Source organism: Leptinotarsa decemlineata, unplaced genomic scaffold (genome assembly GCF_025532065.1).
Source record: "Leptinotarsa decemlineata unplaced genomic scaffold, Ldec_3_MD MMD2_tig00003736_RagTag_RagTag, whole genome shotgun sequence".
Classification (NCBI taxonomy): domain Eukaryota; kingdom Metazoa; phylum Arthropoda; class Insecta; order Coleoptera; family Chrysomelidae; genus Leptinotarsa; species Leptinotarsa decemlineata.
The window spans coordinates 6,338,531-6,354,974 of NW_027412593.1; the positions used below are offsets into that span (position 1 = coordinate 6,338,531).

Below are 16,444 nucleotides of genomic sequence, written 5' to 3' on the forward strand. Positions count from 1 at the left end.
TGGTACTCAAGTTTCATATCATAAACTATTTTCAAAATAAATTAATAATTCATTTTAATTTCATGCTCATGAAAAAAATGCACTGAAACACTTGCTTGATGAATGAATTTCATTTCAACTGACAAAATTCTATTTCAAAATCAGCTGATAGCGAGTAAGCACACGAATGTTTTTCTTATTTGTTATCAACAGGAACATCAAAAAATTAATTATTCAATTAATTTTTTAATGATGGTTGAATTTATATTGAAACATTCATTGATAATATTTATAATTCAAAATCTATAGTAATATATTGTAATTTACACAATTTTCATAGCATATAATATTTTTAATATGAAACAGCACTTTCTTTTTCTTCAACTTTGAACGCTCCAATAACGCTATGTAATAGTGGCTGTTATGCCAAGCGAATCTGAAAATACTGATACGCATAACCTTGCCACCCGACTGTTGCATCTTTGTACGTGCAGTCCACTCAGATGACGATCGTTTTGATTCTGGTGTGAAATGGTGGAGTCATGTTTATTACATATCGACGAAAAAACTCAGGGTTTCTATGATGGAACAGCTTGAAACACTGCTCAAAATCAAAGTTTACACACATCCAAATATTCATGCACGATATGTCCAACACGTTTCTTTAATATCTTTATCTCGATCAACTTCACTTTGCTGTCATCCTTAATTATTTTGTGGACTTTTTAATGTTTTCCTTCGTAACAGTTTCTTTAGGGCTCGGTTAATCTCGTGAAACCACTTCTCAACGGTTGATTTTTCTGGTGCAAAGTCCGAATAATGTTCATCAAGCCAGTTGACTTCAACAGTATTTTTTTTGACAAAAACCAATGCTTTATAAACACACAATTCTGTTTAATCCATGTTCTTCAAACTAACAAAACATGCCTCACTCAAAATGTTCTATTCCACAAACTGATACTCCTATAGCTATGACATTTGTATACGTGTCTTTTGAAGGTTAGGGTTAACTGAAAATCATATGAATTTAATACTGCTAGCGCCAACTGTGTGTTAGCCTACGAACTTCTCAGCCCATCTATGAGTAGTTACTAGAGTAAAAAACAAAACATAATTCTTATTTCACACATTTGACCATTCACTAACTGCTTCTTTTTTGTTTGCAGATTATGAAGTACTTGTTGGCTTCCTCAGCAGTTGTGATTTTGTTTTTAATATACATTAGGACCTACCTAAGATCAGTGTATCTAGCTCTAAAATTACCTGGTCCAAAAGCGTTACCTATAATTGGAAACGTTTTGTTTCTGAATGATGATAGAGGTGAGTAGTGATTGGAAAATATCTATGTAATCAGTTAGGAAATGTTCAATTTTGTATAACTAACTCGATTTTCCCGTTACAGGCGCGGTGAGACCCTTCAAAATAGCATAGCAAAGCATAGTTTTTCAAAATGAAATTTCACAAAGTTTTTAGTTTCGGAAAAGTGTCGTAAAAACACCCTTGTTAGGAGCAAAACTGAATTCATTTATTTGAAGAAATAGATCCATGGTTACTCAGGGAATTTGTCCAGAATCATAAAATGTTTTTATTTCTGACCGGGATATTATAAGCTTATATCGTCATAGTTACGCTATCAATAAAGAGGGTCATAACTCCCTTGGGACATTATAGATTTTATAATTCCCTCTACCTTTCACAAGTAAAAATAAATAGAAATGAAAACTGAACCATATTTTATTTATTCACGTCATTACAAATAATAAATGTACAATTTTGAAATGTTCCCTGAAAATTACTTCCGCCACTGGAAACAATTTCTTCTTTTGTATGGCTGGAGCTTCTGTTCACTACAGTCGAGGTACCTGCCTCTTCTGATGACAAAGTAGACAACATACGCGCCGTTTTATTTCTCAATTCGATGCTATCCTCCAAATACCCCTCCGCCACCGTGGAATAAACACAATTACTATCAAATCTACCGAAAAACATAGAAAATTCCTTACCAGTTCTTGAAAATATGCCAGAAATACAGTTTCAGTGACATCTTTTGGCATAACATTTTTCCGTGTCAGCCAGTCCAGATATATCTCGTATTCTTTTTGGTATACGGCTTCACTTTTCGATGGAATTAATGATTCTCTTGCTTGTTCAGCTTTTTTCAAAATATCCTCCATTATATTTGGGGTAGAAAACACGTTTTCACCGCAAACACAGCTTGATAACAAAGTTCTGTTTATAAACAAGTAACATAGCAACAACCTAGCAACAAGAACACTCTACTATAATCAACGGTACCTGATTCAAATATACCGGGAAGGTAATGAATTGGTACATTTTTCCGTTTCAAAAATGAACAAAATTTTATTGAAATCGGTCAGAAATAAAATTATCTATGTACCACGGGAATTAATGAGCCTTAATAACCTCAGGCAATTGCTGTCCCTCGGGCCAGAGGCCCTCGGGACGCAAACTTTGCCATCGGTAATTAAGGCCCTCCTAATTCCCTTGATACATAAATAACTATTTTTTTAATTTCTACCGTCTACCTGTTTTTGCACACGGCATATTCGATGCTCTATTGAAAATGAGTCGAATAAAAAAATTCGGAAAGATGTTTTTCCGGCACTTTTTCGAAAAATATTTTTGAAAAAGTTGATGGGGTCTTTAGTTTCTTTCGAAAAAATGTGCATAATTGTTGCATACAATTTTTCTGTGGCTTGAATAATACAGGAAACAACGACGAATATAGGAAAGTTTCCGAAATTACTGAGGATATCAAAATTTTCCAAGAAACCAATTTTTTTTGCCTCGAAGAGTTTTATGAAAATTCAAATTAAAATTTTTCATAACTGTAATGTTATTTCATGAAACATGGCGAAAAAATCAATTAATTTCACTTAAATCAAGGATATGTCAATGAGCTACATTTGGAATGTATTTTTTTGAGGACAAAACACGAGCACCACAGGAAAATCCTTAAGGCGCTCTAAGAGCGGTGTCTGTGCGAAATTAGAGTTTCATATTTAATTTGAATCGCTGGAGATTAGATCCATTTGGAAAAACGTTCCGAGGAAGTTTATTCCACATAAACGTAGTTCTCCAGATGGAAGAGTTTTTAAACAGTGAAGTTCGAGGTGTACTGAGTTATATCTCAAAATGATGAGCAGCCACAGTCCGTGCCGTTTTTCTGAAATGTACCGTTCTTGGTGGAATTAAATGTGCCAAGTCTCTTGAACATTTCCTGTGAAACTGTATAGAAGAGAGACGAATCTCCAACCTTTCTTCGACGTTCCAGGCTATCAAGGTTGCACGTGATATTCGCGTCTCCAATCAGTCGGGTGGCTCTTTTCTGTAGCGAATCCAGTAACTTCAGGGTATGTTTGGGAACAGAGCTCTATACATGAAAACAATACTCCAAAGAAGATCTGATCTGGGCTTTATAAAGCATCAACAGTTGCTGAGGTGTGTACAGTTTTCTGGTTCTCAGTTTCTAAGAAAGCAACGCTTCAGCAGAGCAGATCAGAATATGGTTATTATGAAAATATTAATATGTATGTGGAGCTCATGATATATGTTTTTCGACTCTAAACAAAAATTATTCATATGTTCGGTAATTTCACAAAATCATTGACTTTCTATAATACTATTTATATGCCTTTCTTCAATAAAACATAACTTTTCGATGCTTTAACAAAAAAGTTCCTCAGAGTACCGCTACCAATTCACATGATTTGAATATTTTGTTCAATTCTCTGAAATAGCTTTTTATGATATGACTGTTGAAACAAAAGGTTTTATTTTGTGAGTGAAAAAGTTTGCGAAACGAGCGTAGCGAGTTGAGCAATTTAACGAACAAAATAAAACTTACTTTTATCACAAATATCATACAAAGTTTTTTGTACAACTGTCCTGTTTTCATAATAAAATAGATACATTAAATATTTCTTTAAAAACACATTTTGACATCTCTTGTCAGTTAACAATTTTCGTGTTATCGCATTTGCTGTGAAGTGGCCGTGTTAAGTGACGCCAAATCACCTGGTTACCAACAAACAGTATTATTTACAGCTCACGCGTTTTATTTAAAGTCACTTTTGAAGTTCTTGCTGGTGTTTAATGTATAAAATACATTTGTAACACAATTCAATTGTATCTACATTCATTGTTTATGGACAAATGAAGTTTTATTATGATAAAACTTCCTTGAAAATTTAATAATTATGTTTTGTTTATTGCTATTTGGTCGAAAAAAATCATGTTGAAAATACTTTCAACACTAGTGTTAAACATATTTTTAACATGGTCAATACTCTTAATACAACTGATAAATAGGTAGAAACCGATTTCACATCAATTTCTGTCACCCAAAAAGAACTATATTTGTTTTCGAAATATGATTTTCATTTCAAATTATCGCATTTTGAGAACATACAATTTTAAAACTATTTGAAAACTAAAATATGCTGAAATATGTTGAAAATATGTTGAAAATATGTTTTTCCGTTAACCAGCTATCGCACCCCTACGAACGACAACCCTCAGAAGTCGAAACTTGTGCGAGCTAAGGACTAACGAGGTCTTACTTTTTAACGTGTGATTCCTAACACGGGTTGGACGATAGCAAGTGAAAATCGATCGTTCAACCTGCGGCGTGAACCATCGACAGACATATCGTCCGATTGACTGAGTGAACAAAGCACCCACGTCGACCCGCCTGGCTACCGCTTTTGAGATGAATTCTTATTATGAAATTCAAATGTATAACTCTGATTCGGAATATCCTTCACAAATAAATCACATTTTGAAATAGTCCTATTATGAGTCATAGAAAAAATATAGTATTTTTCTCGCAAAAATAGCATTACTCATTCGACTTATATGAAGTTTGCTTTCGGCTTGAGTCGATAAACTTCATTGTCACGAGTAATGATCACATTTCTCACTCGATGAATAATATATATTCTATACTCAACTGTGTTTGGGCTTCGAAGGTAGTGTCCCTGGTTAACTGCGATTGGTTTGAAGGTGTGAGTTATGTATTATTGCGTAAGGTCACACAATTGACGCTTTTTTCAATTACCATAGAAAAACATTGATTTTGTACCATTTCAGATGATTGAATGCAAATATTTTATTTGTTTTATTTCAGAGATGGAGCATCTGGGTAATAAAGCCCACGAATTATATGGATCTTTCATGAGATTTTGGGTCTCATTTCTGCCCTGCATCGTGGTTCATGAGCCGAGACACTTGAATATTATTTTAGGAACCAACAGGTATTCCAGAAAAAATATATTCTACACCCTTTTACACAACTTTCTTGGACAGGGATTGATAACGAACAATGGTATGTGTGACATGTTCAATTCATTTGGATTTTTTCTATTATATTTTTTGAATACCACCGAAATGAGAAACAGTCATAGTTTTCATGGCATATACCAATCACATCGAGTTTTCACCTTATATATTTTCAAATGAAAATTAGTAGCTAAAAAGATACAGTGTTACTCAAGTACGGTGCACCATTAAATTTCTTGGAAGAATGAAATGACATATCACTGCTGGGTGCTATGTTAGAAAGCGATTTATGATGAATATTTTAAAGAGCACAGCGTTGCTATTTATATCGATTTGTCATCTCATCTCAGTTTTTAGAAACGAAACACCTTATATATTTCAACATACTCTCTTGAATTTAAAACAATTTTTATTTCGATCAATTGTTAAAATTGACACAAACCTTTCAGAACTCCCTTGAATGAAGTGTTGATAACTTACACGAGGAGAAGGTTAATTTGATGTCTCCAAGTGTTCCTGTACCAGAAATGATTGTTTAGGTACTAATGGTCAGATTAATGACATCTAGAGAAATTATTCACAGTAGAGTTTCATCAAGTATTACTGTTTGCTATGTTAGAAAGCGATTTATGATGAATATTATTGGAAAACAGCTTTGTTCACTCTGTGTATTATTTCAGTTTTGTTCTTCTTTTATGACTCATTGTAATATGTCTTATGTTTTCATAGAAAGGATAAGTTATTGATTAAACAAAAATATAAATAAAACAAGAAGTTTGAGAAGTAGTTTCAACTGATTTTTCAATTGCAAAACTTTTATATTTCTGCTAAATCCAAAAGGTTATGGGCCCAGTACACGTAACTGTGTTCTGAAAAATCCTGTAAATAAGTTTTGCACAAGTTTATTTTGCGGAAAAGTGTCACTGTCACATCGAGTTATACTTCTGGTTCTAACAAGCCAAGAAAGTGAGTAAAGATGGACAAGCTGAGATCTCTTCACATCCAAAAGTTTGATGGAACTAATTTCCACCTGTGGAAGTATCAGATGCAAATTATCTTCAACGCCGAAGGACTTCTGAACCTGGTTGACGGACAGAAACGAAAGCCTGCAACCACAGATGATGAAAAGGAAAAGAAAGAATGGGAAGAATCCAATTCGAAGGCCATGCTTATCATTTCAACAGCAATGGAGTTCGATCAATTACAGACAGTGATGAGTTGTAAAACAGCACCAGAAATGTGGAGTCGACTAAAAATCATCCATGAACAAAGGTCGTCAGTTAATGAGGTGATGCTGAAACAGTAGTTTCTCAACTATAGAATGTCCGAAATTGATAGTATTGCTCAGCACATTAGCAAAATCGAATCAATGGCACAAGCTCTTGCTGACGTAGGTGAACAGATTTCCGATATCGACAAAATAGCTGAAGTTTTGGGAAGTTTTCCTGCCAAATATGGATCCTTCATCACAGCGTGGGATTCCTATGATGAAACCAAACAAACGTTCAATAACCTGACGGCTCGTTTGCTGAAGGAAGAAATGAGTCTATCCCAAAATGACGAAGCCGCAACAGCATTTGTAGCAGCAAAACCAAATTCGCATCATTCAGATAGATACGACTCCTCTAATAGCCATGCTAATCGTTCGAATCTTCAGCAAAAAAAGAATGTTGATTGTTTTTTTTGCCACAAGAAAGGTCACTATAAGTTTGAGTGCAGGTACAGGTCAGCTAATAAAAACAAAGATAACCGACAACCGAAAAATCATCAGTGGAAATTCAAACATCAAGCCTTGAGTGCCGAGTGGAAAAATCTCGAAATTGAAGGCTACGATAATGCTAGGTTGGCGGACAGTGCAGCATCAAAGCACATTATATTTCACAAAGAATGGTTCACAGAGCTCCATCCAATAAATCCTCGAGTATCAATTCAGCTAGGAGATAATTCTTTTGTATATGCAGAAGGAATTGGTTCAATAGAAGTGGAAGCTGTGCTAGGAAAGGAAAAGCTATCATGTACTTTACAAAATACCCTTTATGTGCCAAATCTGAAGAAAAATCTATTCTCAGTGGGAGCTGTGACTGAGAAAAATTTGAAGGTTATTTTTAAAAATGATAAGATCGAAATTTATAACTCTACAAAGTTAGTGGCAGTTGGAAGAAAACAGTATAATCATTGCTTCAAAATGTTATTTGAAAACCCTATAGAAAGCCAAGCCAATGTAGCAAGCATACCCAATTCAGTTATGTTATGCCATGAAAGTAAAGGCCACATTAATTTCCAAACTTTGAAGGAAATGGCCGATGAAGGTCGAATCCCTGGACTGAAAATAGCTAGTACAGAAGGTTTGTTCTGCGAATCCTGCCAATTTGGGAAGCAATCTCGAAAACTATTCAAAGTCAGTATCAATGAACGAGCTATTAGATCCGGAGAATATATACATTCCGATGTAAGTGGAAAGATGCCTTGTACATCCATTGGTGGAGCTGATTACTTCGTTCTGTTCAAAGATGAGAACACCTCATATCGCTGGGTGTATTTCATAAAACACAAAAGTGATGTGTATTCTAAATTCCTCGAATTTGAGAGAATGCTCGAAAGACAAAGTGAGAGTAAAATGGAAATACTCCGGACAAATAATGGAGCAGAATATATTAACCAACAATTCAAAAATCATTTAGATGAGAACAGTAGTCGAAAGTGCCAGAGCTATGCTTGCAAATACTGAATTATCAGACGAACTTTGGGCTGAAGCAGTCAACACATCAGTTTACACTCTGAACCGCCGACTTTGTAAGAAAACAGGCAATGAAACACCCTACGAAAAATGGTCAGGCAAAGCGTTGGATCTAAGTCATATGAAGAAATTTGGGGTTGAGGCATATGCACACATTCCTAACAGATTCAGGAACAAACTCGAACCGAAATAAAAAAAAATGATATTTGTTGGATATGATGGTTACAGTTCTAATTATAGACTTCTTGATCCCCAATCGAAGAAAATTTCAATTATGCGAAATGTTAACTTCAGCGAAGATATAGTCGCGAAAAACGGCCCCAAATATGGATACCTAGAACTTCAAGGAAGAGGCAGTACGAACCCTGCAGCAGAACGCAATGAAATGGAAACAGATTTTCATCAAGATCACAAGCAGGACGATTCAATCATTGATATAATGAATCGACAGAAAATCCATCCAGTATTCGACTTCAAAATCGAGCCTCCATCAATATACCATTAAGATATCGTGAAAATTATGACATAGCAATGGCAGCTGTCATCGATGAACCAAAAACGTATTCAGAAGCAATGTCTAGTGCTTTCAAAACAGAATGGAGAAAAGCTATGGAAGAAGAAATGGCCTCATTGGAACAAAACAACACCTGGTGTCTTGAGAAACTGCCCACACTAAATCCACTGCTAAATCCAAAAAATATTTTATAAAGAGCACAGCGTCGCTATATATTTGTACCGATTTGTCACGTCAACTCAGTTTTTACAAACGAAACACCTTATATATTTCAACATTATGGAAACTCTCTTGAATTAAACATTTTTTTATTTCGATCAATTGTTAAAATTGACACAAAACTTTCAGAACTCCCTTGAATGAAGTGTTGATAACTTACACGAGGATAAGGTTAATTTGATGTGTCCCAGTGTTCCTGTACCAGAAATGATTGTCAGATGTATCACATCTAGAGAAATTATTCACAGTAGAGTTTAATCAAGTATTGTTATGTTATATCCCCCTTTTACTAGATCCAACCTTGGAAAAGTGTCTCCTATAAATTTTATGTGTGAAAGTTATAATACTGCAGTCAATGCGATATTAATTTCGATCCACTGAAGACCATATTATCCAAAATTGTATAAACTATCATCTAGCTTAGTGTCTTCATTTCATGTTATTTACAAATAATAATTAATTGCTGTGTCATCTTTTTTCCTTAAAGCCATCATATATGTGAATTTATTTTCTAATTTGTCAAATCCTCAATATGTCAATCTTTTGTTATAGGTTTATTGAATTTTAATAGCCTTTATTTATACTGCATTATTATATTATGAATTGTCGTGTAAATGGATTTATCTGTTGGGCAATAAATTTTGTTTCTCTCATCTGTAGAGAAAATAGCTGCTCTCAATTGAACAATTATTAAAACTCGCAGCACGAGGACATGGTAATGGATATCATTCAGTTTATGAAGAGATTTCACAAGTTGGGAGAAGTTAATATAATTTTTGAATTTCACGGACATGAATCCCATTTGTAGATGATGTACTTGCTATTTTCAACATAAAGAAAAATGAAACAGAGTACTAAAACTTATTAAAAAAAATTCTCATTGGAAATCTGAATTGGGAACTGAAGGTTTTGGCTTTCTACTTCTCCATCTTTATTTAAAAAATGTGGGAAACTTTCCAGATGAACTCTTTACAAAAATGTGTAGATTATGGATAGAAGTTACTTTGTCGAAACAACTAGTTTCTTCCAATATGTGGTGAAATCGACCGATACTTGATGAAAAGCCATAACGTATTCAAGAAACACTGGAGTATAGACATGCCTGAGTAAGTTATTGTGTAGCAAAACACGTGTTGCGTTGTGTGAAAGTGGTTGATAATGGTACCGCAAGGAAGAGAAGCCGTTTCATTGCTCCTTTCTATCTCAGAGGATTGTCAGAGATGATAATGAGAATTGTGTCCAAGTACAGCATTAAAACTTGCTTCAGATCCGGAAGCACCATTCGAACTGCAATTCCAATAATTGCATTTACCAGATACCCTGTTGATGCAGCAAATACTGAATAGGTGAAATTAAGAGGCCATCAAAAGTCCGCATAGCCGAATACAGCGGGAAGAAACCAGGAAAATTAGCAGAGCATGTTTGGACTCATCAACATAACATCAAGTGGTCCCAAGCTGAGATCATCCACAGGGAGAAACACATCCAGCCAAGCTAGCGATACGCAACATATGAAAACCTGTAATCAAGCGAAAAAATGATCAATACCTGCTAAACTGATGAAGCGGAGGGAGAGAAGAAGGAATAGCCTCGAATGACTTATAAAAATCATCTCTTAAAGGAATAGTCCAGTTATCACTCGAAGACGATCATCGTGGATACTAACAAATGAAACGTTGTGAAATAATTTGGATTTAAATCTTTTCCAACTTTTAAAATTCTTCAATTTCTTTTTTAGTTTTTGCTTGTTTTTATTTTTTTACTCTGTGGTCAGTTTCGTTTCGTATATTGATAATTTTATTGGTTTTATTGTATTTTCATTTCACGTTTTGTTGCTTGTATATGATTGATATTTTAGCTATTCATTTTAATTTTATTTGTTCTTTCATAGGTTTCGAATGATATTAGACAATGTGTGTCCGAACTAGTAGAATTCACGTGTTGTGTTTTTATAAAACTTTTCAGTGAAAATCTCACAATGTGTGTTTCTTGCATACTTTCTTCCAGTTTGTGTCTAAAAGTATCTTTCATGATTGATTGTGAAGAGTTTATTTTGAAATTAATTGCTTTCTCCCTTCCTTCGGAATTTTTCCAAATTTTTTGTATGAAGATGGAGAAGATGGGTATGGTACAAACATTCTGATATTGTTATAAAAAATACATCATAAATTCTCAACATTTTCAAAAAATACAAATAAAATATAAATGACCTGACTTAGTACTTGATACAAATCAATAACACTATCCATGATAATGATTAAAGTAAGTAGTAGTCACTTTTGGGAAAGAAAGTTTTTGGTTTTCTACTACTTCCTTCCTTTCTTTGGGAGATTCCCATATTTTTTTTGTATCAAGATGGAGTAGTAGAAAGTCAAAAACTTTCTTTTCCAAAAATTAGTCACTACTTAAAATATAACCCTTTCAATATAATTAGTCACCTATTGGCATGTCTAAATATAAAAAAAAAAACTTTCTGAACATGAAATCAAGTATGAAAAACTCATTATAAAAGTATAAAAAACTCAGCTTCCATTTTTCACTGAATTATTTGTAGCAGAATAAAAATTTCAGGTTATGCATGGAAGAAAAATCGTAAAATGATCCAATCTTTATTCCACACGAACATACAGGAGATTTTTATTGAGACTTTCCAGGATTGTGCTGAGGCGTTTGTTAGCAAATTAAATGGATTAACGGATGTGAAAATTACTGCCCTCGTTAATGATTGCGTTTTGGACATTCTCCACAGTTAGTTTATAAAAAATATTTTCGCGTTCATTTTCTGAAAGTATTTCATTTTCAGATGCCATTTTGGGGGTACCACTGGATAAGAACTCTCCTTATAGAAAGTGCGAGTGAATATGAAACAAAATGTTCCTGAAAATTGAATTGATTTTTTTTAGGGGACAAGTAATTCTGAATGACAGATTGACTAAACCCTGGTTACTTTTGGAAACTATTTTCAGTAGAACGACATCAGCACAGAAGGAAATAGAACAAAAAACAAATTTACACTCATATACAAAAAAAGTAAGTACAAGTTTGAAATCAAGGGTTTTTCTGGACTGTTAAAAAAATTAGGTGACTTTTCTAATTTCGCGGGCTACTTACAATTGACTGGCAATTTTACTATTTTTTTTATGTTGGTACATTCGTCTCGAACATATGTTGTAGTTTCAGCTGGTAATCATGTTTAGTTTGTTGGTGAGAGTCATAAAAATTAGAAGTGTTTAGCGTATTCGGCAATTTTCTGTTATCGAGGAATTCGCATCGAATTTTGTGTAAAAAAAATGAGAGCTCAGAAACACTTGAAATGTTGACAGTAGCATACGGTGATTATACTCCAATCCAGAAAAATGTATACAACGTTTTCATAGAAAATCGAGAAGATGGACGTGCCAGTATAACAACAAAGTGAAGAAAATTGTTATGCAGAATTATCAAATCACTTTTAGAGAATTTGCTGAGGATGTCGGCATATCGATTGGCTCATGCCATTCATTTTTTCCGAAAATTTTGGGCATGAAGCGTCGCCAAAAATCCGTCGCATGATTATCGCTCAGGAATTGTTGAATGTCGTTAAAGTCGATCCAGATTGGCTAAAAAGGGTCGTGACTGATGACGAATCACTGGTATATGGTTATATATTGTCGTCCCAGTGGAAGAGCCCGGGAGAGCCAATACTAAAAAAGCACGCCAGGTTCGATCAAATGCCAAAGTTTTTTATTGTTTTTTTCGATTACCGTAGCGTAGTGCATCATCAGTTCTTGGAATACGGTCGAACAGTCAATAAGAAGCACTATTTAGAAGTTAAACGCTATTTGCGAGAAGCAATACAAAGAAAACCTTCGGTATTGTGGAACTTTTTTTATGGCATTTGCATCAAGATAATGCACCGGCTCACTTGTCATTGCTTGTTCGTAAATTTTGCCCAAAAACAAAACCTCAGCCACCGTATTTGCCAGATTTGGCCCCCGGTGACTTTTTCCTGTTTCCAAGATTGGACCACGAAACGACTGCGTTTTGTGACGATTGAGGAGATAAAAATCGAATCACTGAGAGAGCTCAAGTACTTATCAAAATCAATGAATAAATAACGGTTGCTGTGAAAAAATAAAAATTCACACTATTTTTTGAATAGACAGTATATAAAGTCAAGTTAAAGAAAATGATACATCAAACTCTGTGCGATCCTAATATATTTAATAATGCAAAAAATCACATTAATTTATATAATAATATCATATGATCAAATGTAGATCACTATCAATTGTGGCTCTCGAAAAAAATCTGTTCAAATTGATAGTGCTGTATAAATTCTCAAACAATGTTTCTTCATGTGAGCCGGAATCATTTCTAGTCTATATGAAAAGTTCTTTATATTAACAGTGAATTTTAAATTTATGTAACTTGGTTTCTGACATAATTTGTTTTGAAATATCACTCCCGAATCACCATCTGTTCTGAGATTATCGTAGTCCGGTCAATTTAGACATTCGAAGCTACGTAAATTTCCACCAAGCAGAAAATCAGTGAGGTCGTTTAAAATAAAATTTTAAAGTTTCCCTGTATGGAAAAAATTTCATACAAGGTCAAAGGTCAAAAAAATGAGTTCTTCGCGATTTTCAGCAAAACGGTAAGTTTTATCATAAAAATACTTCAGACAAAAATTGTAGATTATACAATTATCTACAAAAAATGCAGCAATCAACGATTGAAAAAGTTGTAACGTGGTTTCTCCAGTAGGCCTATTCCACGGGTCAGTTGTGATCCTGTTTAATTTGAAACTATTGCAAAATAATGAATATTAGCAGAGATTGAAAAGATAAAAGCAATTCGAGTTTGGGAAAGTAGTGAAATTTAATCGTCCGAGTCGTAACTTTTAAATTCTTCTTCTGGTTCTCCTTCTTGATCTACTTGTTTTTATTCGTCTTGTTCTTCTTGTTCTTCTTCATCTTCATCCTGAATACATGTAAACTGAGTTAATAGCGATGTATCGCATGTCGCCTCGTTGGAATCAAACGGATCCTCCACTGTTGGTGATTCAATATTAGAGCACGACCGGCCTTGACAATGTGTACATGCCAGAGAACAAAACAGTCCGGCTTTTCTGCAACTACATTTAGCACTGCAATTGCAAAAAATTGTGTTCAGCAGTTTTTCCGGCGCAGGTGGAAGTAAAGTTTGGACTGGTTCTAATGAATTGTTGACCAACTTCCAACCCCAGTTTGTAGGGTTTAGCTGATAACCAAGCCACACTTGAACTTGGTAATATATCCGAAAAAGATGCTGATGAGCAGCAATTGAGGTTGGAGTAACACAAGGTAATTGTACTTGTTTTTTACTTTTGGTATTTTTAACGAAACATGCATATCTATACTACTGAGCAGGTAGTTTTTTTTAGGAGCTCCATACATAGAAAGAGGAAAGAGAATGCCGTTGGTGATAAAGTTATGTTGAGTTGAATTACTATTTTCAAAAACTTCAACACATTGAACTAAATTTTGTTTTTCAAACATTTCGAAAACTGTTATTTTACCCCTTCAGTAAAATACATATATTTTGTATCACAGCCAGTTATTGCATGTAGAAAGAGTACATGATTTTGACACTTTACAAAAGTAGATAAACTTTTTGATGAATATATTTCCGATTGATGTTGAGTTTTTCATGGTTTTAAGAAGAAAATAGTTTTTTCAGTTAGAGTTCGAGCGGTGAGTAATACGAGTAAGTCTACAACTTCACCAACATCAATAGTTGTATTTATCAAATTTGCTCTATTACTGTTTCAATTATCAATACATCAGCATCATTGTTAGCTTGTTTCAACAATATATTTTCAGCAGTATTTGTAAGAAATTTTTGTTGACTGGTTGGAACTGTCATATTTTCATCACATGAAATATCAATTGATGTAGATGTTGTGTAAGTTACAATGACCGATGGAAAAATGTTTTAACATATATTACAACCACAGAGATGTAAATATACGTGGCCTACTCATGCTTATTATGACTATTACAACTTTTACAACTTTTTGAATCGTTATATCTCAAAAAATATATTGATACATTTTTTGTATATAATTTTGTGATCTGCAATTTTTGTCTGAAGTACTTTTATGATGGAATTTACCGTTTTGCTTAAAATCGCGAAAAAATTATTTTTTTACCTTTACCATACAGGGAAACATGGGTAACTTACAAATTTTATTTTTAATTTGATATTTGGTGTAAAAAGAACCGTTTGATCATAAATTATTTCAAAACCATTGCGGTTCAATTCCAGGGTAAATTTTTGTTTTGAGGACACCCGGAAATTTTGTAAAAATGTTTAAATGTGCTTACGTGTTTTGATGCGTAGATTACGAACCCGAAAGAAAATAGCGGCGCTCTCCCTTATTTACAAAGTTACGGCCCTTCAAAGTACAGAAAAGGGCAACTTTTCAGCCTTCTTTTTCACAAGATTAACTATTTAAAAATACAAGCATTTATTCACTAGGTCACCTTTTCAACTTATTTCTCCTGCTTTGACACTTTCCACTTCAATAATTAACATTTATCCAATAAAAATGTTACAAAATGTAAGGAGCTGCTTTTTGGTTACATATCTCTGTAGTTTACGTTTTTAAGGTTAATGGCATTGTTGGTTCGACTGATGCAGTCAATATTCCTAAAGTGATTCAAATGTTTTTTACCTTCATTCTTTAGATCGTGAATTGGTTTTTGGCGGTGTATTACGAGTTTAAAATAGTAGGCGGCGGCAAATACCAACCGCTTTTTTCTGAAATATCACTAGTAACTAACCTAAAAATAGAAGAATGTTACCAAGAGAAGCATAATGATATTAATTCAACACAAATACTTATTCAGTTAACTAGTTTAGTGATCCAATAATTTTTTGAAACAGGGGTTTGTTGGGTAACAGAATCAATTTTTTCTTGAAGAGATCAATTATTTTCTTGTTGACGTTTCGAATTTAATTAATTTTTTTTTCAGGGCTCTGTAACAATGAATTTTCACAAACATACATTCCACAAAACTTACGATTATTATCGTTTCAATTATTCAATTGAATTACTCACAGAAAAGTAGTTTTTTCGTGTTGACAATATTAATATTTCAAAAACCATCAGACATATTAGAAACATATGTAAGAAAATAAGAAACATTGCAACAACCAAATTTCCGAAACACCAAAACAAAATGACGTGAAACAAACGAATGGCTTCATATGTGAGTCTGATAAGATGGTGTCTGTTTTTTATCAATGACAGAAAGAAAAAGAATGTCATTGATTAAAAAACAGACACCACCTTATCAGAATCACAGACAAAGCCATTCGTTTGTTTTGGTGTTGTCTCGGAATTTGGTTTTTGGCTTTCTATTTTTTTTTAATATGTGTCGAATATGTCTTATGGTTTTTGGAATAGTAATATTATCAACACGAAGAAACTACTTTTCGGTGAGTAATTTAATTGGGAACTCAATATTTTTTGTAGAATTGAAACGATAACAATTCTAAGAGTTTTGTGGAAGGTATTTTTATGAAAATTCATTGTTACAGAGTTCCGAAGAAGAATTCAGTCAAATTCGAAACATCGGCAAGAAAACAATTGTTATTTTTAAGAAAAAATTGATTCTGTTCAGACAAATACTTATCCTGCGTACCAGAACTGCTTTGTAGGTATCCTA

At 33.7% G+C, this 16,444-nt stretch overlaps 1 protein-coding gene across 2 annotated transcripts in view; it reads left to right on the forward strand.

The window, feature by feature from the left end:
• Cyp4aa1 (Probable cytochrome P450 4aa1) overlaps positions 1–16,444 on the forward strand; it is a 90,016-nt gene that overhangs the window by 61,477 nt on the left and 12,095 nt on the right. For both annotated transcript variants that reach the window (XM_074178361.1, XM_074178362.1), the window contains exons 2-6: positions 1,146–1,299; positions 5,129–5,326; positions 11,322–11,498; positions 11,554–11,599; positions 11,654–11,780. In XM_074178361.1, the coding sequence (XP_074034462.1) occupies positions 1,146–1,299; positions 5,129–5,326; positions 11,322–11,498; positions 11,554–11,599; positions 11,654–11,780 (702 nt within the window). The remainder of the gene's footprint in view (positions 1–1,145; positions 1,300–5,128; positions 5,327–11,321; positions 11,499–11,553; positions 11,600–11,653; positions 11,781–16,444) is intronic.